At 46.4% G+C, this 23,057-nt stretch overlaps 1 protein-coding gene across 1 annotated transcript in view; it reads left to right on the top strand.

The window, feature by feature from the left end:
- The first annotated feature begins 4,098 nt into the window (after positions 1-4,098).
- WNT3A (Wnt family member 3A) overlaps positions 4,099-23,057 on the top strand; it is an 89,872-nt gene continuing 70,913 nt past the window's right edge. The window contains exon 1 of the mRNA XM_068404994.1: positions 4,099-4,169. Coding sequence (XP_068261095.1) covers positions 4,099-4,169 — 71 coding nt within the window. The remainder of the gene's footprint in view (positions 4,170-23,057) is intronic.

The following is a 23,057-nucleotide window of genomic DNA, read 5'->3' as shown; positions in this document are numbered from 1 at the left end:
AAGATTAACCATCTTCCAGCAAGAACTAGTTCCAGCTGCAATTTGCAAAAGTGCATAATGAATCAGATATTACTAGTGGGATCACAAATATTAAAGAGGGAAGGGGCAGAATGCACTTCTGTCCTCCACAAAAAATAAGCAAAACCTTCTGCCCTGCGAGGAGCCTTTCCAGGTTCTGTGTTTGCTCTCAGTGAGGATGATCTTCCCATCCTGCAGCCATGACAAATCTTCTCCATGTAGGGCAGAGGGGGAAGGAGAGCAAGAGAAGTGACACAAAGTGTATTTGAGAAGTGTGACGGACTGCATTGCACCAGTTTGCCCGCCCTCCTGTCTGCCTGCATCCCTCCAAACCTCCTCTCCTTGTCCCTGATTTCTTTACATAGACGTCTCTGGGGTGGAAGCACCCTGGACATACCTTTTTTTGAACATGGGTGAGTGCAGCTGTTCCCTCTTGTGACTAATTGCACCGTGAAGCAGTCATGTTTCTAAATCCAGCTCTATTTGCACACTCAAGTGGTCCCTGAAGATGCCAGCTGGGCCATCCCTATGAGTAAGCAAGATAGGACCAGCTTGCAGCTCCTTCATAAGGCATTCCAGCCCCATGGTGATGAGGCCTGCTCCGTGTCCTCCCATCTCCTTTTCCCCATCACTGAAGCTATCCACCTCCTTTCGCAGCAGGCTTATGGGGGCTGAGGAATTGGCCCCAAGGCTGTGAACATGGTCAAGACTTTATTCTCCCTTTTGACAGTCAGGGTGATGGACCTTCACCTCCTGGGGAAGTCAAGAACCAAAACTGGTGTTTTCTTTGCTGGTGTAAGGATGGGCACTGTGGAAAATCTGTGCAAGGCAGGTTGCAGCTCTTCCAGGACTGAGCCTTGGTGCCTACCAGTGAGGATTCACAACCCTGCAACCTGGACTTCCCTCAGAACTTCTCCCTGCACACTGATGAGCAATGCCAAGAGCAAAGGAGCCAAAGCCATGCTGCTGTCACCCCAGCAAGGGCCAGATCCTGCACATCGCAAAGCATATGACTGAATGCACGTCCAAATATTTGGGAGAAGGATGGAAACCAAGGGACCAGCACGGATGAGTTAACCAGGTTTTGACATCAGGCCATAAAACCAACTGTTGGGAGAAAATTTGGGCAGCCAAATGCCAGCAGTCCCACATCCACAAAGCTCGTGGCAGTCTTTTTACTGACTCTAATGGACTGCAAAATCTGGCCCTTAAAGGGCTCTGGTTCGGAGGTAACGCTGATAATAGATAATTAATCTACAGTAGTGATCCTAGTGATGGGAATAGCTATTATACACCTTTTTATCAGTGTAATTAAAAGCAGTTGGCGTCAGAGTAAGTAGCAATGCTGCCTGCTGAAGAAATCAATTCGAACATGTGTGTGTGTGTGTGTGTGTGCCTACGACAAAGTGGATTATCTCCATCCTCCCCCAAGAGCAGCTGCAAAGCAAAGAGGAAAAGGGAGAGTGGCTGAATTTGTACCTTCAGGTGAAGTTGCCTGGCGTTTCCTGGTGGGAGGGGCAGAAGCTTTGGGGGATGTTTAAATCTCTCCCCAGGAACAAAAGGAGGGGAGATTAGCTCGACCCCTGGAAGGGATGTGTGTCCTGCCCCTTCCGTCCCCGCTTTGCCGGGACCCCCTCGCCCGGGCGGGCGCTGGTGGCTCGGGGTCCCTGGATGTGCGTGTGTGTGTTCCAGTCTGCAGTGTGAGCAATTTCACTTGAAAAGACAGAGAAATCCCCTCCTTTGAAAGTCTCAGCGCTTGGTTCTTTCCAGTAATGCTGTAATTGGATGGGATTTTCTCTAATACAGAGGGAAAGTCCTTAAGATGATTTTTTACACACCGCCACCCTCCTCCTTTCCCTCGTCCTACCTTACGCAATAAAACTCCCTTCTCCCTCTCCAGCCTCTTTGGCTCCTCTGAGGTGGGGGGGCTGCTGAAGGAGCTGGGGGGGAGGTTGGATTTAATACACTCAATATAATTACAGCATCGACACCACGGGGATTTGCTGGGAGAGCTGGAGAGAGCATCTCTTCCTCCTCTGGAAGCAAGCGAGGAGCCGCTCAGATCGACTCGAGCTTGGCTACACGGGGCGATTAGATCTCGGAGCACTTGCCAGAGCTCACATTTGCAATCACTTGTCATCCAACCCTAAAGAAAACAATCAGGGCCCGACCCCTGCCAAATTCCCAATGATTTAAATATCCCCGAATGAACTGCATTTCTAGTATAATTTCACTAGAATGAGTCTATCTCTCCATCTAGCTAAACACAAACATATCTTTATATATATGCATATAAAGCTCTGTGTGTGTAAATAGAAATATTCCCTACTAAGGGAAAATATATATGCAATTCTTAACAAGAAAGAAAACGCATTTTGATTTGAGTTAATGCAAAGTTGCAAGCCTTCCTCCAACGAAGTCATTAAAAATTGTGCCTCTCTTTGTTCCGTGTGAGCCACAGAGTTTTTCTGATTCACAGATAAAATAAAATCAAATAAATAGATAAAATCTCATCTAGTTCTCTCTCTCTGCTAAAAAAAAAAAAATACAAAAAAATGGCAAAAAACCCAACAGGCAGCAGCCACAACAACCAAAAAAAAAAAAAAAAATCAAGTAAAAGAGAAACATCATTGTTATTCCAGGGAGAAAATATCTCCTAGCTCATGCAGTGCCTCCGTCCCCTCGTTTTCGCCTCTCCAGCCCCCTTTCAAACGACCCAGGGTAAGGGGAAAGCCTGTCAGCTGGGTGACACTTGCTCACAGATACAGCAAGCTTTAAACAATATGTTCCAGAGGAGCAGCGAATCTAACCGTGTACCCAGTCTCGAGGAGCTACATCTTTATAATAATACAAATAATGATTTTTTTTATTATTATTATTTCCACCCCATCGAAAACCAGCAGATTTTTTGGAACCACGCGATCCACCCCAACTCACCCCCCACCACCGCCACTGAAAGGAGAGGGATTGTTACAATATGTAGAGAAAGAAATTAAAAAAACAAGAGATCAATTACTAGTGCCCTGTGGGGTGGATCTGGTGGATGAAGTCGTTTGCAGCGACGCCTTCGCCAAGTCCGGGGCTGGGACTCCTGCAAATTGTGATGATCTGGATGAGCCTTATTGAGATTTGCATGGAAGAAGTTGATTTCTTAGCAGATGTCTTCAGTGGAGCTCTTGGATATCTGGCTGGTTGGACTGGTGGGGAAGGGGTGTGCGTGTCTGGGGGGGTGTGCATGTCTGTGTGTGTGCGTGCATGTCTGGGTGTAAATCCCCCTTTTTTTTTTAATGAAAAAAAGAGGGAAAAAAAAAAAAGAACCAGCCGAAAGTTTCTAGAAAGTTAGTTTGAATGTGTCCCGACCGTCACCGTGAGGAAAAGGGGATTTGAGAAGAAGACAGAATGGCAAGAAGGAGCAAAATGAGAAAATAATAATTTTTTTTTAAAAAAAAACCCAAACAAACCAAACCAAAACTTCACACTTTTTTTTCCTTTTTTTTTTTTTCTCCGCATTTTGGTAGCTTCGACCCAGGGAGTGAAATCCGGGCAGGTTGTTATAGCTACCCAAATCCACAGGGGTCCCCCCTGTCTATTTAAACCCCCTAAATCTTCCTTCCCCTTTTTAAAACTACATTTTATCCCTTGGCTTGTGGGCCAACGTGCCCCCTAATGAGTATTAAAACACTATCTCCTCGCAATTAGCTCATTCCTGACTTCGCGCTCCTGATTGACAGAACAAGCCAAAGCATCAGAATTCTCCCTTTGGCAATAAGTGCTGATTGGGTCCTTTTTAAGAGAGCTACTTCAAACTTTTTTTTTTTTTTTTTTTTTTTTAATATTTGCCTTCAGTGTCTTGGCTGAGAGAAGAGTTTTTACCTCTCTGAGATTTTTTTTTTTCCTTGAGAGTAGTAGAGGAAGCAAGAGAGGATTTACCTGGTCGGGTTGACTTCACTTCATTTGACTTTTTTTTTTTAAATTATTGTTATTATTATTATTAAAATAATCATCCTGCCTCAGAAGAAAGGAAGGTTTTTGGCAACTCTGGTTAAAAAAAAAAAAAAAAAGAAAGACAACTTTTCATCAATGGCCTCTTTTGGATATTTCCTGTTTCTTTGTGGGTTGAGTCAGGCTCTGTCAAGTTACCCAATCTGGTGGTAAGTTTTATTCTTCTTCTTTTTTTTTTTCCTCTCATTTTCATTTATTTTTCCCCTCCTCTGTTTTCTGTGCAACCCCTGCGCTTAAGATGACTTGAAATTCTCCTTTCGTTGCCACTCAGCTAAAGAGGTGGGATTGTTCCAGCGCCAGCAAGTTCTTAGAACCTGCATTTCACCTCTTTTATTTATGCATTCACTTTGTTTATTTTGACTGGGTTATACCTGATCTCTCCTTCTCCTACTGTAAAAGAGAGAGAGCGAGCGAGAGCGATCGGAAAGTTATTTTTTTTTTTAAGTGCTTTGATCCTCTCCTGTGAAGAACAAAAGGCGCTGCCTGAATTAAAGAGATAATGATACAAGTTGACATGAGCATTTCAAGGTGATTTCGAGCTAGTCAGGTGGAAGGAAGGGGGAGAAAGGATGAAAAGTTTTTTTCTTTTTTCCCCCCGTTTGGCTTTAAGGAATATTTAGGGGAAAAAGGGAAAAAAAAACCGGGGGGGGGGAGGAAAGAAAAAGGAGGTGAGAGGAGGCTGAACAACCTGGGCTGGTTGTGAAAAGGCAGAGCAGGGAGCAGAGATGGGGCTGGGGGAGGTATGCCCGGCGCTGCCCCGCGCAAGATCGGCGGGGACTTGCGCACCCCCTTCCCCCGGGATAACGCACTTTTTGCGTCCGACTGCAGCTCCTTTTATTTTTTAATCCGCGTTTTCGCACCCTACGCCTTTAAGAGCCTTTTCTCTCTCTCCCCCACAAAAAGCAAATGGTGCTGGGCAAGGCATGTAACTGCAAGATCTGCCTTAATTACCCCGCGGAGGTAATTGGGCTGAGGGAAGCCCGGGCGCAGGACGGCTCCTGCTCTGCAAGCAGCTCCGCGGAGGAAGCGCGGAGCGGGGCTGCGCGGTGTGGCAAGGAGGCGCAGGCAAAGCCGTGGGGCTCTGCCGCTGGCTGCGCGGGTGCGGAGCTACTCATGGAGGGAGCTGCCAGCTCCGCGCCCGCGGAGGGGGAAGGCGGGTTGCGCGGAGCAGCGGCTGCTCCGCACGCGGGGCGGTGCTGTAAATAACCCAGAAGCGTCAAAAAAAAATGCTAATAATAATAATAATTAATTTTTTAAGTGTGTTTAATCTCTGCCCCCTCCTCTTCTGGCGAGGGGTGTTAGCAGCGTTCAGGTGCGATCCGAGGCGGGCGGGGGCCGCGGGTGCGGTACGTCCCGCCCGCGGCCGCGCAAGCCGGCCGTGCGGAGGTGCGGGTGTTGAAGGCAGCCTCTGCAACTATGTCAGGTATGTCTGAAAGCAGGGAATTCGTTGGGATGGGAGAAAGGCAATAAAATGCAAATGTGTTCTCGGGAAGACAGGCAAGAAAAGAGCACCTGGACGGGAGTCATTAAAAAGCAATCTTTTATTCCCAGCCACCATCTAACTTATAATTAGAAACTCCGGTTGCATTCCTGATTGGAGAAGGAAAAGCATTCCTTTAATACCAACATAAATATTGTCTTGTCACCACCGAGGGGAGAGGAGGGCAGAGCGGCCCCGGACCCCCCGGTCCCGGCCAGCCCGCAGCCCCGCTCCCCGCTCCCGGAGCCCCGGGACCGGCGGCTGTCGGGGGGGAAGGCAGGGAAGGAGGCGGTGGAGAGAGGGGCAGGAGGTGTCTTCCCAAACCGGGACATCAGGTGTGTGTTCCCCCCCTCATCAGAGGAACCGCAGAGGAGACACTTTGGTTTTTGGGGTGGGTTTTTTCCCCCCCTTCCATCCTTCCCCGGTGTCAACCAGCGGTTTGAGACGGTTCTTTCTCCCCTTAGGCCATGGAAATGCAAAGGAGGTTTTGATTGGGGTGGGGGAGTCTGAGGAGAGGCCGGGTGCTGTTACACTGGCTGTCTAAATTCCCCCTCACACCCTCCCCCCACTCCCCTTTCTCTATCCCCAAGCAAGTTATAAACCCACGGCCACCCCCATGGCTGGAGTTGGGGGACAGCCCTGGAGACAGGCTGGAGGGTGGCACAGGGGTCCCCCGGACGCACCCATGCACATCCCAATATCATCCCAATATCCCAATATTTCTCCTAGTCGAGGACAGCCTGCTTCCAAACCAGCTGATTTAGCAAATCCATCGTGATTCTTTATTTTAATTTAATTTTATTATTTTCTTTATTTTTTTTAAGTTTTTGTTGGTGTTTTTTCTTTTTTGAAGGGACTGCAGAGGCAGACCGGAATTTTTTAGTCTGGTAGTGCAAGCTATAAACATCTCATCCCAACCATCTCTGTTTAAAGCCTCCCCTGTAGTAGCTCATAGCGATTTTACTGCTTACAGCAGAAAATCTGTAATTTACCATCCCCAAATTGTGCCCCCCTCATCTAATTAAAACATAAACTCATCCTAAAGCACGTTGAGCTATGGATACTTATGCTGCTTTCAGCTTCAAGACAGTTTGAGCAAAAGCAGGGGCTGAGAAATTATATATATATATATATATATATATGTTTTGGTTAATTATTCTCCTGAAGAAAACAAATTAAGGGAAATATCAAGTGCATATTTGTCAGGGGGAGCAAGGGGGCATGTGCATATAACTGTAATTTTTCTCTACCTCTAAATAGATCTCCTTAAGTAGCTGAGTTGTTTAATTGCTGTTCCCACCATGGCATAGAGGCACCTGTTTAAATCGGGCCACGCAATGCTGGTGGCCTCTGCCCAGCCCCAGGTGTGTGTGGTACCTTGGGCAGAAGTTCAGTGGAGCAAAAGGGAACAGAGCCCTGGGAGCAGTGATGCTCTCGCAGTCCGTCCACGTCCCTTCAGAGATGATGGGGTGGGGAAAGCTACGGGAGCTGCTTAAAAACAGAAAATTCCCAAATAACTTATTTACAGAGAGGGATGAAATAGGCTTGAAAAATAATGATTGAAAAAATCCCACTGGGGCTGATGGGGCAGGCTTTTAGGAACATGCTGGTGTGATTTATTGTGGCACAGTAACCGCGTGGGACCTTCTCCAGCACACGCTCTTCAACCTAAAGGAGCTACTGGCAGCAGCAACAGGCTCCTCCACACCCAGAGGGACAGATTATGACCAAAAATGTGGGTTGTGGTTTTTTTTTTCTAATGTCAGTACTGTTCATTTTTTGGTTTGTTTTTAAAAAAAAAGGAAGAGAGACTGGAGTGGGTGAAGGAAGACTTAGGAAATTTAGAAGCAGAATTCATGGTTGGGGGAGGATTAGATGTAACCTGTCCCCTGTCCTGTGGGGGTCTGGGGTCCATGCAAAGTCACAGCAGCAGCATGAACAAAATTAAAACTTTTTCCAGGTAACTTGCCCTGTTCTAGCTGACTGCACATGGAATAGAAAAAGCGTTTTATTTTATTTTTTAATCAGTGACATGAGGCCTGACTTGGTCTGAGGACAGCCAGAGTGCAGAAATGATTCAGAAGGGAGAAGGGTTTGGTTCAAGAGGAAAAAAAAAACAGCAATAAAAATTAACACAGAGTTTCAGTGCTGGGGATCTTAACCTCCTGCAGCCCAGGAGGCTGGTACTAGGGCAGATGATCACGGGAGAGGATCTCTGGGCTGAATTAGAAGTACAGGCAGACCTCTTCACCATGGGAGAAACCTGCCAGCTGGCATCTCAAATGTCATTCTTCCTGGGGTGCGAGGCAGCTTGGTGCATGCTGAGGGATGCAGGTGGTTAAAGCATGTGCCTGGAGAGGGACTGGAAGAGGACATCCCACAGGAGACAGGTGCTGGCTGGGACCTCATCTGGTGGCATTGCTGTAGACAGCGATGTTTGTCCCTTCCTCTGTTGCACTGGTCGTGGTGGAGCTCCCATCTCCTCTGCTGCTCTCTGTAACACCTGTAGCACATCCTAAGTGGGGTGGGATGAGATCGGCCCCATAACGAACTGAGCAAGGAGATGAGCCATAACCACTAGTGGCAGAGTGAATGCAGCATTACTGGAGATGCCAGGCTGGTGTTTGGAAAGTGGACGTGAAGGATGTGTGTTAGAAATATTTTTCTGTCTGTGACCTGTCTTTGGTCTTGGATTCTTATTGCTTATTCCCCAAGACTGGTCACAGAACGCGCTGCCCAAGGAGGTGGTGGAGTCACCATCTCTGGAGGTGTTTAAGAAAAGACTGGACATGGCACTTAGTGCCCTGGTCTAGTTGACATGGTGGTGTCAGGGCAATGGTTGGACTCGATGATCCCAGAGGTCTCTTCCAACCTGACTGATTCTGAGAAGCTCTGTTGGTTGAATCATCCATGTAAGATGAAGCTGCCCTACGCCCGTCATGTCCTGCAGTAGCCCATGAGAGATGGAGAAAGTGATCTAAAAGATCTTTCCATCTCTATTTTTTGTGGTTCAGGAAATGCAAGTGTAGAGCAGGGTGGGAGGGAGCCTTGCCAACAGAAAGACAAGTAACACGGTGGCATTACTCCAGCAATACGCAGGTGCAACACCTGAACGTGTCCCTGTCAGAGTTTGATGGCATCACCTCAATAAAAGTAGTGCACGGATGAAGTCCTGGCTTGTGACCTGGTTCAGGTCTCTCCTGGGATCTGCCTCCCCTGAGGTGGGTGGGACAGCCCCCAGTTTGCACTGGGGCAAATGAAAGCCAGGCCAGGTTTTGGATCCCATGAGAAACCCGGTTCTCCTTTTGTTGCAAATCCTGGAGAACCAAGCTGAGTCTTGGCAGGCTCCGCACCTGGGAAAGCAAAGCTTAGGTTTGGCAGAGAGTAACCGTGTTAAGTGAGAGATGAACATCCCTCGTTAGCCAGGAGGGAGGCAGAGCCATGGAAGGTCACCCAAGGGACAGCGTGAGCCACGTGCGTTGGCACCAGGGCCTCCTAAAGCAATCTCTAGAGCTCAGAAATATGAATTGCATCTGCCCACTTCTCCCCTGCTCGATTAGCCGGAGTCGAGGACTTTGACATTTCCGAGGTGATGGTATCCATCCTCCCTTCCTCTGCTGCGGTGGCTGCAGATCAGCTGTACACGGCGCGATCCCCACACACGCAGCCCTCTCCCACCCTTGCCCCAAGGCTTGGGAATTGTCTTTATGTACATGTATCTATTTTCCAGCAGTATCTTACACAGCCCGGTCTTGCCAGGCAGCGTACAACCACGGAATGATGTTTTAGCCTATTCTCAGATATCGTTCACCATATATATGGTGAAGGGTCTGGAGGGTCTGACCTACGAGGAACGGCTGAGGGAGCTGGGGTTGTTTAGCCTGGAGAAGAGGAGGCTCAGAGGTGACCTCAGTGCAGTCTACAACTACCTGAATGGAGGTTGTAGCCGAGTGTGAGTCGGCCTCTTCTCCCAGGCAACTAGCGATAGGACAAGAGGACACAGCCTCAAGCTTCGCCAGGGGAGGTTCAGGTTGGACATTAGGAAGAATTTCTTTTCAGAAGGGTTTATTAGCCATTGGAAGGGGCTGCCCAGGGAGGTGGTGGAGTCACCATCTCTGGATGTGTTTAAGAAAAGACTGGACATGGCACTTAGTGCCATGGTCTAGTTGCCATGGTGGTGTCAGGGCAATGGTTGGACTCGATGATCCCAGAGGTCTCTTCCAACCTCATTGATTCTGTGATTCTGTGTTTCTGTGATTCTCAGATATCAACTCGCCCACCAGCTTGGATTTTCCCGAGCACAGCATGGGTGATTTGCACCCAAGCAGCAACAGGGATAGAGGGCAACTAGGTCAAGGGGATCTTGCTGTATAGATATAAGTGGTAAGAAGCCCTTGCCTGGTCCGTGCGCAGGGTATAGTGTGCAAAGGGGGAGGGAAATATTTTCCCATCTCTATTTTTTTGTGGTGGCACTGAAGAAACAGACTCTAATGGTATTTATGTTGCTCCTGGCATAGTCCAGGCATGGAGGAGCTGTGCTGCTGAGATTAAATGACTGGACCAAGATCACACAAGGAACCTTTCTCACAGCAGGAACTGAAAATTTTGCAAGGTCTTAGCAAAAGCCCCTGCTTCAAACACGGGGAGGGCTGGGACTCTCCCAACACAGCACGTGCTAAAGAGCCCTCATTTACTCATATTTTAGACTCATTTTATTAAATTGTGCTGTCCTGCTACATATTCATTGACTTTTTTCTTTCAATTTTAAGAGGACTCTATTAGATAAGTTAACCTGAAAACCAGCAACTCGATATTCAAAGCATTGAACGAAGGCATGGCTTCAAACAAGCAAGTTTTCCTAAGACAAGGAAAAGTGAATTGTTTTGCTCCCCAGCCCTTTTCAGGTAGCCCAAGAGGCAAAATATGTCCTTTACAGACACTTGAACACCTCTAAGACTTCTCACCTGAAAACCTTTGAGCACCTACTAACATGGTTTAAGCTCTGATACGTGCCCAGGAAGGGAGAGGATGTTTTTTATTCCTATTTTGCAGCTGTGTAAGCAGAGGCAGAAGAATTTAAACACCCTGCCCTGGACCTTGCAATGAGCCTGCAGCAGGGCTGGGTGCAGCATCGAGACACTTGGTTGTCCGGTGCACCAAGGGAATGCAGGTCTTTTCTTCTTTCTAAACACCTTTCTGCACCAGCCCCATGTCCTTGTGTGTTATTGAAGTGCACAGCACCAGGGCAGGGTAAAGAAGTGTCTGCTTCAGGGACAGTAGACATTAATAAAGTAGGAGGGTCCTGTTCTCCTCTCTGAGCTCCTGTGCCACCTAGGTGAGCCATTTCACTTGTGCACATGGCATTTCTTTTTCCAGGCTCAGCTCTACAGCTAGACCTGCGGTAGGTAGAGTAGTTGGAACAGGGGGATGGCCATAGCCCCGCTTTCTGTTGGCCAAAAAAAGACTTTTTGACTGTTCCTTCTGAAGGGTCAGTCTGGAGGAGCCTTGAGTTTTGCTGTCAGTGATCTCTCCTAGGAAAGAAAAGTCAAGGATTGCTGATTGTACCAGGGGAGATGAGGCTGACTCACTGGTGTCTCCATCCCAAATCTATGGGATCCCTTTCCTGCTTGCATCCCACTTCCTGCAACTGGGATGAGCCAACTCAACTCCAGCCCTGCAGCAATGATGATGCTTTTCCAGACAGGGACTGCCAGTCTCTGCACCTCTTCCCGCATCACTAGTGCTTAGCACAGGTGCAAAACAGCAAGGGAAGGAGGTTGTTCTGTGCTAGACCTTGCAAGGAGGAGATATTTTTGCTTTGCGTGTATGAGAGCGCAAGAAAAGCCCAACGGGACAACCATGGGTTGATGCGCCCGCTTCCCTCTTGCTCAGCATTTGTGCTTGTGCTCCTCAAGTGCATGATTCAAATAGCCCGGCCGCATTTCAAAGGGCTTTATTGGGCATAATGACAGCACTTAACGAGCATTGCACAAGTGTGTCACAGGGGGAATCCTCTGGGCTCTGACTCACGGATGCTCCACTTGGACAGCTGATCTGTATGCAGTAAGATGAATGCAGTTGGCTGTGTGATGAGCACGCAGTCTCATCCCCAGGGCCTCCTGCGAGCAGGGGTGGACCAGTCCTACTCCAACCAACATCCATGTTGAAATTTCCTCCCTGGAGCAGGACTGGACTCATGATCCTGCTCTGGATCCCAAAGGAAACCCTGTGGGGCCAAAGAGTGCAGCTGGGAAATGGGGGAGGTGAACCATGCAGGAGGTCTGGAGACCATTGCTGCAAAGAAGGAGAAGGGCTTTCTAGGCTCAGAACAGGCAACTGCTGCCTTCTGGTGATGTGGAGCTTGGTGCTTTCTGCCCAGTCAGGTGGTAGCAGGTGCTGGGGTGATGGTGCCAGTTAAAACCACTGAAATATATTGGAAAGGAAAGGGAAATAGCAGGGGGAGAAGTATTGGCCAGAGCATGTATGTCTTTTCCGCATGCTCAGCTAAAGCTGGATGGGGCACAACCCCAAGGCTGCAGCAAGAACTTTTCCCATCCTGTCTCACCAAACCTATCTCTGCTTTGCTGACACCACCGAGAGCAAAATGAAGGCCCAGGGTCCGTAAGAGCCAAGACAGTTCAGTGGGGCTTAGTACTGAAAAGAGATGAATGCTCAGGAAAGTCTATAAGGGCAGGAGCCCTTCCATGATGTATCCACCAGGGCTTTGCTGGATCAGGCCCAGGGCTGGTTTTGTAGAAAAGCCACTCCTGACACTGTCTATGCCAACTGTTTCCATCTAGACTGGGCCATTCATAATGGTTTTCACCCCTCCTGTCCCTTTAAAACTGGCAAGGTTTGCTTTGAGTCCTGTTATCACCTTAGCACAACACGTAAAAATTCACCAGTTCATCAGTTCACTCCAAATTCTACCGGTGCTTGCAAAAAACAAGGGAAGGGAAGAAGAACCGATACATTAACTCCCTTGTTCTGAACTCCTAACATAGGGCACTGCATTTAAAAACAGCCTGTAAACCAGGGGAGAGCGTTCTGCATCACAAAGGTGTTGTTTGTCTCTTTTCCTTGTTTGTCACCTGCATATTCACAGTTCCTTTCCCACTTGGATGTTGCTGTTACCCAGAGAGCACTTTGCATTTGTAGAGCCTGGGCCATCAAAGGAGTTCAAGGTGCCTTTGGTCTTCTCATCACAGTTTCTGTTCTGGTGTAAATAATAGTTATGCTTTATATTGGTATAGTGACAATTTTTAGCAGGGATGTTGTTACTCTCTTGCCACATGGATATTCCTCCACACTCTATTGATGTGAAATGCTTTTCTCTTATTGCATCTTTGCACACTCTCAGGCTTCATCAACAAGGTCACGTCACAGAGTGTGGGCTGGTCCCCTTCTCACATCACAGGCCTCACAAGGCATCCCAAGTGTTTGGGATGGCAATTTTTCCTCTTCCATGGGGACTCTGTAGGCTCGAAGTGTGTTGCAGCAGGTTTTCCTAGAAGGCTCAGAGAGTATCTCAGGGGTTCCTTGAGCTCAGATCATGGTGGACTTTCACATTGCTGGCCTGGCCTCGTGTCCATCACAGATTATGGAAACTCTCCTGGTCACCACACATCAATCCTAGTGGTCAGTTTAAGCAGGAAAGGCATCTAGTCCAAAAAAGAACATGCCTGAGTTCCCATCAGATGCCCATGCATAGGTTCTACTTCCAGTTAAGACACCCAATGGCATCCTGGCTGTCCTCAGAGGCCTGGCAGGGATTGTAAACAATCCACTTATGACATGCTCTTTTCTTAGCAGCAGATGGAGGCCAGTCAAGAAAACCCTAGAGCATCTCAGTGGCACTTGATACCTATCTGTAGGCAACTGAGCAAAGCCTTGTGGTGGAATTCGCTTTTCACATTACGTCAGCAATTTCAATGTCTCCGTCCAAGCCAGGTGCTCTTGGCTCCTTTCATTGATGGGGAGAAGTAGCACTTTCTTATGGTGCAATTCAAGGCTCAATCGTTCAGCTGACCTTGACTGGTTAAATCCTCTGCAAGATGAGGCAACCAGCTCAGAGATATCTCCACCACTGTGATCCAGGTTTTCTCAGATTATACCCAAGACAGGGAATCCTCTTTGAGAGTTTGCTCATTTGCCTGTTTCCTAGCTGTTAAAACAGGAGCTCTAATTCCCATTGCCTGGCATAATTTCACATGGCTAAAATCGAGCCATGGACTTTTTCTCCATCACTTTCCCATATTTTAATAAGCTCTTTAGTGCACATTGCTCATTGGTGTATTGGAACGGGTGCAGCCACTGTATGCTATTGCAGGAACGTGCATGCCATCCAGGCTGGTACTAAAAACCTCTAAGCCACCCTTCTCCTCAGCAAATTCACACCATCTTGTATTTTGTTATGCCTCAGCATAGCTGCTGAAAGCCTAAGCAGCTTGACCTTTCTTCTCAGAAAGGGTCATTAGCCATTGGAAGGGGCTGCCCAGGGAGGTGGTGGAGTCACCATCTCTGGAGGGGTTTAAGAAAAGACTGGACATGGCACTTAGTGCCATGGTCTATTTGACATGGTGGTGTCAGGGCAATGGTTGGACTCAATGATCCCAGAGGTCTCTTCCAACCTGATTGATTCTGTGATTCTGTGATTCTGAGTGTTTTGCAGCTTTCTCTGTAACGTATTTAATCCTGGCTCTAATCCAGCACTAATACATCTTCCTCGTGCTCCCTATTCTCAAACACATCCAGAGTCTCCCACCACCCTCCAACCACATCCACAAGTCATTGGCTCAAGCTTATAATAGAACTTTTTCTCAGAACTTTAAAAGAAGATATAAAATGGCTTCTTTGCTTCCCTGTTGTGACAGTTATCTCAGCAGAGGACACGTCACTCTTATTAATGCAGGAGTTGTATCTGCATTTTGGAGAATTCCTCTGACTTTGTTTTACTTTCAGTTCTCTGGAATCAAAACCTTTTCTCTTTTCCCAGTCTATATCTCTTAATTTCACTTTCCAGGTTCATATTTCCTCTACATCTCTCTTGGAAGTCACGGTTTTACGGCAGAGGTTATGCACACTCAGGTTGCCAAGGAAGTCACTGTTATTCAGCAGAATTCATGTTGTGGGATGGAGGAGTGAGAAAAGGCAGAGCCCACCTCTGCTGTAGCCGAGCCTGTGAAATGAAGCCAACCAGCACTGAGTAGAGCAGGAGTTTCTTCTGCTTCCGAGAGGGTGCACCTTGTCTAATAGAGATATTTACTAAGGGGTGGGAAGGCAGGAATGAAACTCCTTGAAGAGCTGCCAAGCCCACCATTCAGTTTGTCCCTCTGCCCCCAGAAGAGCAACAATAGAGCCTATTGCTAGACAGTGTTGTGTGGCATGACAGAAAGCAACTCTAAATCCTTCGCAGGCTGAGGGACACACTTAAGGGAGCCTTTCCATTTTTTATGAGCCTACAGTAGCTGGGAAGAAATGGGACAGTCTAAGCTCTTGCTGGACAGGTAGGACCCCCTCCAAAGCCCAGTGAAGACAGGGAAAACACCACTGGGCATCAGATAAGATTTGTAGAATTTACTGGGAGACCCACAGTTTCTTTAGAGGCATAAAAATCTGGTTAATGCTGGTTTTTGGGAGATGGAGGTTTGATTCCTACCCATTCTGGAGACAGAATCATCTTGCAGGTTTATCTGTCTCTAGCCAGGTTTAGAGTTATTAGTGAGAAATAAGATGCAACATATCTAACATATGTTAGACATTTACTTCTGGTTGACATGAATCACATCCCAGCTGTGCCAGTTTTCTCACCATTGCCTGCAAGAGGACCCTGGATGACTAGGTCAGACAAAGATGTCTCCTTTTAGATAGATGAATCCTGCTTCTTTTTTTCTTTTTTTTTTTTTCTTTGAATACATTCCTAGGCTAGGAGCATCTAAGTATTTTATGATCTACCTAGACATCTAGAATACTGAAAGAGGATACTTCCATTGGAAGACCCTTTTGAACATCCTCGTGGGCGTTGCTTTACATCCTGAGTGACCACATTACCTTTAAAAACCCATCACTTGAAGTCCTGGTGTTACATTCTACATATGCACAGAAGAGCTGAGCCAAAATCCCATCTCTCAGAAGGGTGTTTGAAGGGAATTCTTATGAAGTATCAATTCCTTGCACATTCTTCCATGGGAAGAGCAGTCTAGACGCATTTTTCATGAAATAATTTGCTTTCCTGATCCAGACCAGGAGAGCTGGGTACCACATTTGATCCTGCATATCACAGGAGTGCTGCCTCTCCTTGGGGATTGGCTTTGTAACGGTGCACTCCCGAAGGCTCTGAGAACAGTGCCCTTCTGAGGATGTGTAGATGCTACTAAGATGGACTAAAGGTGTTTTGAAGTGTGTGTTGATGTAGTCCATTATTTTCTGGCAGTGAGAGATCCAGGGACTGGGAAGCTCAGTCCAGCCTCGCCCATTCATCAGCTGGCTTGATCAAAGTGTGTTGGTTTTTTCAAGGCCTGGATAAGCTCCCATTTACAAATAGTGTAAATCTACAGAGGAAAAAAAGCAGCAGCCTGATCTCCAGGACCTGAAAGCTGTTCTGCTGCAGCATTAGCAGAGGTGTGGTTTGGTCACCATCTGGAAAGATTTGCTGGTGGAAGCTCTTAGACAAAACACTAAGAGGCTGAGTGGAAAAGGACAGAAGTGAAGTGCAAGGCTATTTAGACACATAATTCTTGCTTTATGCCTTAGACTTATTGACTGCATTGCTGCAACCTGATCAATTAACTGATGTTATTGAGCTGCCCCTTGTCAATGGATAGCAGTGACTGGACCATGAATATCCTTAGCTTACTCTGAATGTGAAATCTCTATTGCTTTTATTGAAGTGTTTATTTCTCCTCACATGCCAAAGAGATAACAAAAGTTAAGCAGCACACATTTAGCTGTCTAACTGTTAGACACCTTAGGTTAATTGAGATGCATCCCACTGTGGGTTTGCAATAATAGGTATAACAGCTTCTACCATCATTAAATCATTCGATCCAGAAATCATCTCATTCATCCTCAATCCATCAATTTAATCCAGCCTCAGGCTGGATTAAATATACCTAAATCAGAATTGTGGAGAAGCAATGGATATAAGAGGTAGTTAGCACTGAGTCATTACTAACAAGAATATCATCTGGATAAGGAAGGAGCTTACTGGATCACAGCCTTTTTCTAACAGGACAGGTCATGGATATTAGTAGATTGATTGCAAAACCGAAAAGTCACAACAGAAGACTAAAGGCACAGTGGGAACTAGTTTTGGCCTGAAAGAGTATATGGCCCAGACAGATGGGGCAAACAACTGAGCTGAAAGAGAATAGATAAGACACATTAGCAGAAGATTGGGAATCAGACAGGGAAATGCTAATTCAGTGGCCACTGAAATCCTTGGCGCAACTTGCCCACAGGCATATGGGAAGCCTGTGATAGAAACTGAGCATTGACTTCATCTGTCCTGCTGACACGATGTGTAGTCTCAGTCTCCTGGTAAATGAAAGATTCAAGCTCAGTCATAATACAAGGCAGGGTGTTGTCAGTACAGTTTTCTAACAGTGCCACTAAAATTACGAGTAAACCGTAATTTTTACCAGAAGAGTCACCAAACTGTAGCACAGAAACTAATTCAAGGATTATATAATCTAGCATATATTTACAGCCACAGATACAGTGGTGGCATCTGCCACCAACAGTGATGCTAGTGATGTCTCCTGGTGCCTCTGGCACTGGTACTCAGACAGAATAAATTGAGAAATTCTGTCCTGCACACAAGCTCCAGAAATAGGGCAATACAGGTTCTTGTTTGGGTTCTTGCATGCAAAAGCCCAGTTTTGTCCATCTCTGGTACAAGAAGGGTAGGGCAACACGCAAGACCTTGGCTGTGTAATGAATTGCAGACTCTGTCACAAACCAGGGGAAAATAAGTCAGGGGCTAAAGCACATCCTTAGGACATGGGACACCTGGTCACATCCCTTCTCTGCTCTCCACAAGCCTAAACAAATAGCTTGGTGACCTGGACAGATGAGAATCAGAAAGCTGGAAAACAAGACAGTTTCCTACAGTGTCTGGCAGAGGCAGGCTGCACACATCCCATTTCAATGTAGCATGGGGTCACTGAGCAGAGGCTGAGGTACAGGAGGAAAAACTGTGCTGGAGTTACGTTTGACTCACTGTTTCAAAAAAAAACCCACTGGGGTGAGGATAACAGCCAGGGCAGCTGGACACACATGAGTCAGTACAACAGAGACCGTGAGTGAAGAGTTTAGGTTCGTTCACTCTATTGTAGGGATGTACATAATGCTTACACACTACATCTGTGCTGAACAGGATTCGTCATACTCCATCTCAGAGCTGGACATCTCATCTGAGATAGTCATCTAAGCTCCCTTTCTAGTCAATGAATGAAGGCTGACACTTCCTCACTGTGATTCATCAGACCTATCTTCAGCACCAATCTTTGGATGCAATGACTCTCTCTGTAGCAGCTGATCTCTCTATGTTGCTCATCAAGACAACCAAGATGACCAGTGTGGTACCTGACTTCTGGATGAACAAGGTTAGGTCAAATGCTCTAACTTCATCATGCCCAAATCCTTAGGCTCATCCTGCCCACAGCTGTGGGACCCCATGGACAAATCTATCCTTTTTGGATTTCTGTGGTTCTAGCCTACAATGCAAAGGTTGATTCGAGAAAGGTGCTCTTGCAGAAGCATAATTCATCAAAGAAATGGTCATTTGGACTGAATTTTGTAACCAGTAATGAGCTGCCAAGTGGAGGTACCATGACAGAGACCACCCTCAAGGCCAATCACGATTCTGGAATCACTGTGGCAAGAGTCACCGACTCATATTGTCTTGCCCTGAGCTTGAGATTTTTATGGTTCTGCTGACCTTGCTGATAAGATCTGTACAAATTTATTCACACCCTTGTGCTGTCTAGTCCTCAAATTCCCAGACTGTTTCTGTAACTGTGAATAAGAAAGAGTTTGGCTTATCTTAGATTTCCTTGATCTTAAAGTTGTCAGGAAAGATGCCTGAGATTTTCTTTGATGCCAGAAGAATATGGTGGCAACAATATAATGGAAGAGTGAGAGAAATGATATGAACATCCCTCTAAACTGTGTAAATTTCAGGTGTCTACATAGGTTTTGCTATTAAAACTGCCTGGGTGCTAAGTTAGGCAAGAACTTAGCCTTAGGCACTACTATGCTAAGTTAGACTTTATTATTAATATTAGGAGAGAATAGATAGAGACACCTCGGGTGTAATTTGTGTAATTTTCAGCCAGTGTTGGCCCCCTTCTCTGTGAAATTCAAGCCCTTCCAATGTGTGTTTTAAATGCAGATCTTTAACTGCAACGGGAGAGCTTGTGCAAAGAGACTGATGTCCTTCAGGGCATGTGCCTAGTGGTCCTGGAGGAGTTGGCAGGCTGGGGGCAGGCAGGGACTCATGGAAGAGCTCTCAGACACCTTGCTCCTCTACTCCATCTCTTACAGCCAGTTTCTGCATGAGCCAAGGCTTAAGCAATCCTGCTGCCCACCTGTTTGTCCCCTTAATGACATTTGAACCTATTGCCCTAATGAGCTTCATTTGGCAGAGGTTCTGGAAGATATTGGATACCCACAAGTCTCACAAAAATGGACAGCTATGTAGAGGAGAGATGGAACCTGTGCCCTCCCAAAGGGAGAGGCTGCAGTGTGTGTGTGTACGTGTGCACGCACTTGTGTGTGTAAGTATGCACATGTGTGTGCATGCATACGTGTGTGTGTGCAATGTTCTCTGGACATCATAAATCCAGACAGTGCTCACGAGTTTCAGTGCCCAAAGAATAATTCTGTGCTCTTTTTTTTTTTCATCCCTTCATCTTCTGTTTCTTCCCCCTTCCTTCTCATTCTGACTATGCGATTTGTGGGAGGAAGGAGAACATGGAGGGAGTGGGCCACGCTATGAATCTCTTCACAGACATATTGCATCATATGATTGAGGAAGAGATGAAGTGAATGAACCTTCTCATTAGGTTCAGGGAGGATGGAGGGCTCCAGTTCTTGGAAGGTCCATGCTTCGCAGCCATGGCTTGTCTCCTATACCAGGACATATATCATCCTGTTCCTCATCTGGTGGGGACCTGACACCACAGATGTGTATTGCAGGCATTTTGGTAGAAGGTCACAAGAGAGAGAGATTGATGAGAGTGATGAAGGGTTTGTGAGAATGGCTGGCTTGTGTTTTGTGAGCACGGGAGCAGGACAGCTGCAGAAAGGCACCCACCTTCCCTGGTGGATTGGTGTTAGCAGCTACCAGTGACATCTCCTAGAAAAGTCCAGTTAGCAACCAGTTTGAGGATTCTTTGGAGAGAAGTACCTATCATGAAGGAAGATAGTCATATACATAAATGATACATATGCCTGTGTATACATATGTATATGCATGGATAAGTACATGCACATATCCCTCTCCTTAGCTTTAGCTTCTACTCCAAAGACAGGTCAAACTCAAGGGAAATCTTCCCTTGACTCTAACAGACTTCGGAGCAATCTCTTTGTCTTCTGTCTTAGACTGAGCTCCTTTGGGTCTTGATCCTGCAAGTTGCTTCATACTTTGATTCTGGGCCAGGAAAGTGCTGCTTAGCTTTGTGTTTATCCTTAAATATCTGCGCAGTTCTGTTCATTTTCTATGCACAGGCACCAAGCTGGGTCACACAGGTTGAGATCAAGCCCGAGAGCAGGGAGAGTCTTTCCTGTGTTGGGCTGATACATAGCACATTATTATACATGCTATCAGGGACATACAGTAATAATATATGCAAATTACAGGCATATCTCAGTCCCATCTCCTATCCCATTGCAGGAGAGAGAAGGAACCCAGTTAAGGCTTGTATACATCTGACAACATGCAGCAAAACTTGGCTAGGAGCTGGATGGGGTTTTGGGGCATGCAAAGGCAGAATTGCAGAACTTCTGTGTGTATCCTAATGGGCTTCAGCACTTGCAAAATCCATCCATATACTACCTATCCTGATCCACCCCCAGGTCTAAGATACGATGGGTATTAAGTTGAGAGCTTCTGCTCTGAGCTCCAGAGGTTTCTGGCTGAATCCCCAGTGTTGGCCAAGGCTCAATCAATGTGAATAATTGATTTGGTAGTTCTGTGGAACAGCATAATCTGTTGGCGGGGCTATGCCATGGAGAGTTGAGAAACTTGGGTTCAAAACCCTGCTTCAAATCAAGCAGAGGAAACTTATGAAGCTCATTTTCCCATACAACGGGTAAGTGCCCTAACCACTAAGTTGCTGACTATGAGTATAAAGGGGACATTGCATCCTCTAACTTCACTTTGGAATGGCACCTTAGGGAATGGGCACATGAACAAATTACCACGAGGTAAGTTAGGGTGTGAACTAATAAGATGCCAGTTTTTCTGTGGTAACTGCCTGTGTGAATGCTCTTACCCTGCAATAAATACAAGATGGTTCATATATACCAGGGGGTAAGAATGTTCACATGGGTGTTCACATGGCTCACACCCTGGTTTGACTCCCAGTAACTTGGGTCTGTGTCTCTAACCTCAGTACCTCTGAAAATCCATTCTGAAAAAAAAAAAAATCAAACTCTTCTGTTTTACAAAAACCCCAAAGCTGCTATTTCTACATTTCCAATTATAATTATTTTAGTACATTTTTGGTTTGCCAGAAATTATTTGCTGAGCTTGACTTCACTGCACCGTTTTGGCAGAGAACTGTTCCACTTGAGATCCTTGTGGCCAGCTTTAGCCAACATGGGCAGATAGTCTGCCGACGCCTCACAAGCTTTGCCTGCCTCGTAGTCAGAGACCTTCTGGGCACTGACATAATGTTAATACTCCCATTTCTCACAGCCAGCCCCTGAGCTGAGGTTTAAACATGTGGAGATACGAAGTTAAGCACATAAAACACTATTTAGCCACTGGAGAAAAGGTTGTGTGGTTGTGAGACAAGCAGCGCTGGCAGGTTGCCTTGAGGTCACTGGGTGCTCAGTGCTTTTTCATGCACTTCCCATAGGCCTGGGAAATGGCCACAAAGGAAGGCAGCAGCTCTGAAGAGAAGACCTTGACTTCATTTCTTGGCATACTGGTCTGGGAGCCTTCCACAGTTGCAGAGATAGACAATTTTTCCTAGGAGCAGGCTGAGCATAACTGTGCATGAGCCCAAGTGACTGAACAAGCGTCGCCAGGGGAGGTTCAGGTTGGACATTAGGAAGAATTTCTTTTCAGAAAGGGTCATTAGACATTGGAATGGGCTGCCCAGGGAGGTGGCGGAGTCACCATCTCTGGAGGTGTTTAAGAAAAGACTGGACATGGCCCTTAGTGCCATGATCTTGTTGACAGGGTGGTGTCAGGGCAACGGTTGGACTCGATGATCCCAGAAGGCTCTTCCAACCTGGTTGATTCTGTGTGATTCTGTGAAGGGAAAATGCCTTTAAAATGTTCCAGGAACTGGACTCAATGTTCCAGGAACTGGACTCAATGTTCCAGTCAAAAAAAAAACCCCACTTGCTTATGGGGTGGGGCCTTGTCTCATGGTGATCCCAAAGGCTGGCTGACTCAAGCTATCTTGAGGCATCTCCTTTCAAGTAGATTGGGAAGATTCAATTCATCCTTGAGGAAGCATTCCACCAACTTGGGACACCTCTGCTTTGAAAGCAGGGCTTTCTCAGAAAGTTTGAGGACACTTTCTGTTTCCAAGCATATAATGAGTTGTATCTGTACTCTATTGGGTGTCAGCACACTCCCCTAACAGACCTCTGGATGGAATTCACTCACTCAATTTTAGCCATGTAATGTTTAACTATCTGTGCTAATAATTTTACCTCCCTCTAAAAAGATGGGCAGCTTCTGAAGGCGATTCATCCTTCCTGAGATAGGTATCTTTTTAGTGGATGTGATGAATCACTGTCTGGAGTTGCCTATGTTTCTCCATCCACTCTAGAAACAGCCTGAACACCTACCTTTTAGACAGCTAAGGTTGAGAGGTATGACTGAGTGCCTGAACACCCAACAAATGTCATTGATGTGATGCCAGTTGGTGTCTGGAAGGTTTTTATCCCTATTTTAAGAGTAGCTGATGAGAAGCCTTAAGTGTTTGTCAGGTCCTTGACCTTCCTTGGTGATTTTGCCTGGAGATAAGAGGTACAAGACCCAAATCCTCTCTGGTGCAAGCAGCACAACTCTTCCACATAAACAAACTGAAGTAGGTACTGCTTTGAAGAGTTGCTTCAGCAGGAAGAAAAAGCTTGCTATTAAAAAATGAAAACTGAATGGGAAGGCAGGTCTACTCCAAAGACCAAAAAGGCCTCAGAAAGAAATGAAAATGTCCTCCCTTCCCATGGAAAGTGAGTTTTATATTCTGTCCTGATGTAAAAGCAGAACCTGCCAGTTTTAGCTTTGGGGTGAACCACAGATTGTTAATGAGGCCAAAAACTTAACAAGGTTCAAGAGGATTTTTCAGTAGAATTTTTCAAGGCAATATTTACA

The sequence above is a fragment of the Nyctibius grandis genome, chromosome 7 (assembly GCF_013368605.1).
Source record: "Nyctibius grandis isolate bNycGra1 chromosome 7, bNycGra1.pri, whole genome shotgun sequence".
NCBI classification, from domain to species: domain Eukaryota; kingdom Metazoa; phylum Chordata; class Aves; order Nyctibiiformes; family Nyctibiidae; genus Nyctibius; species Nyctibius grandis.
This window is presented reverse-complemented; position numbering and strand designations above follow the sequence as displayed.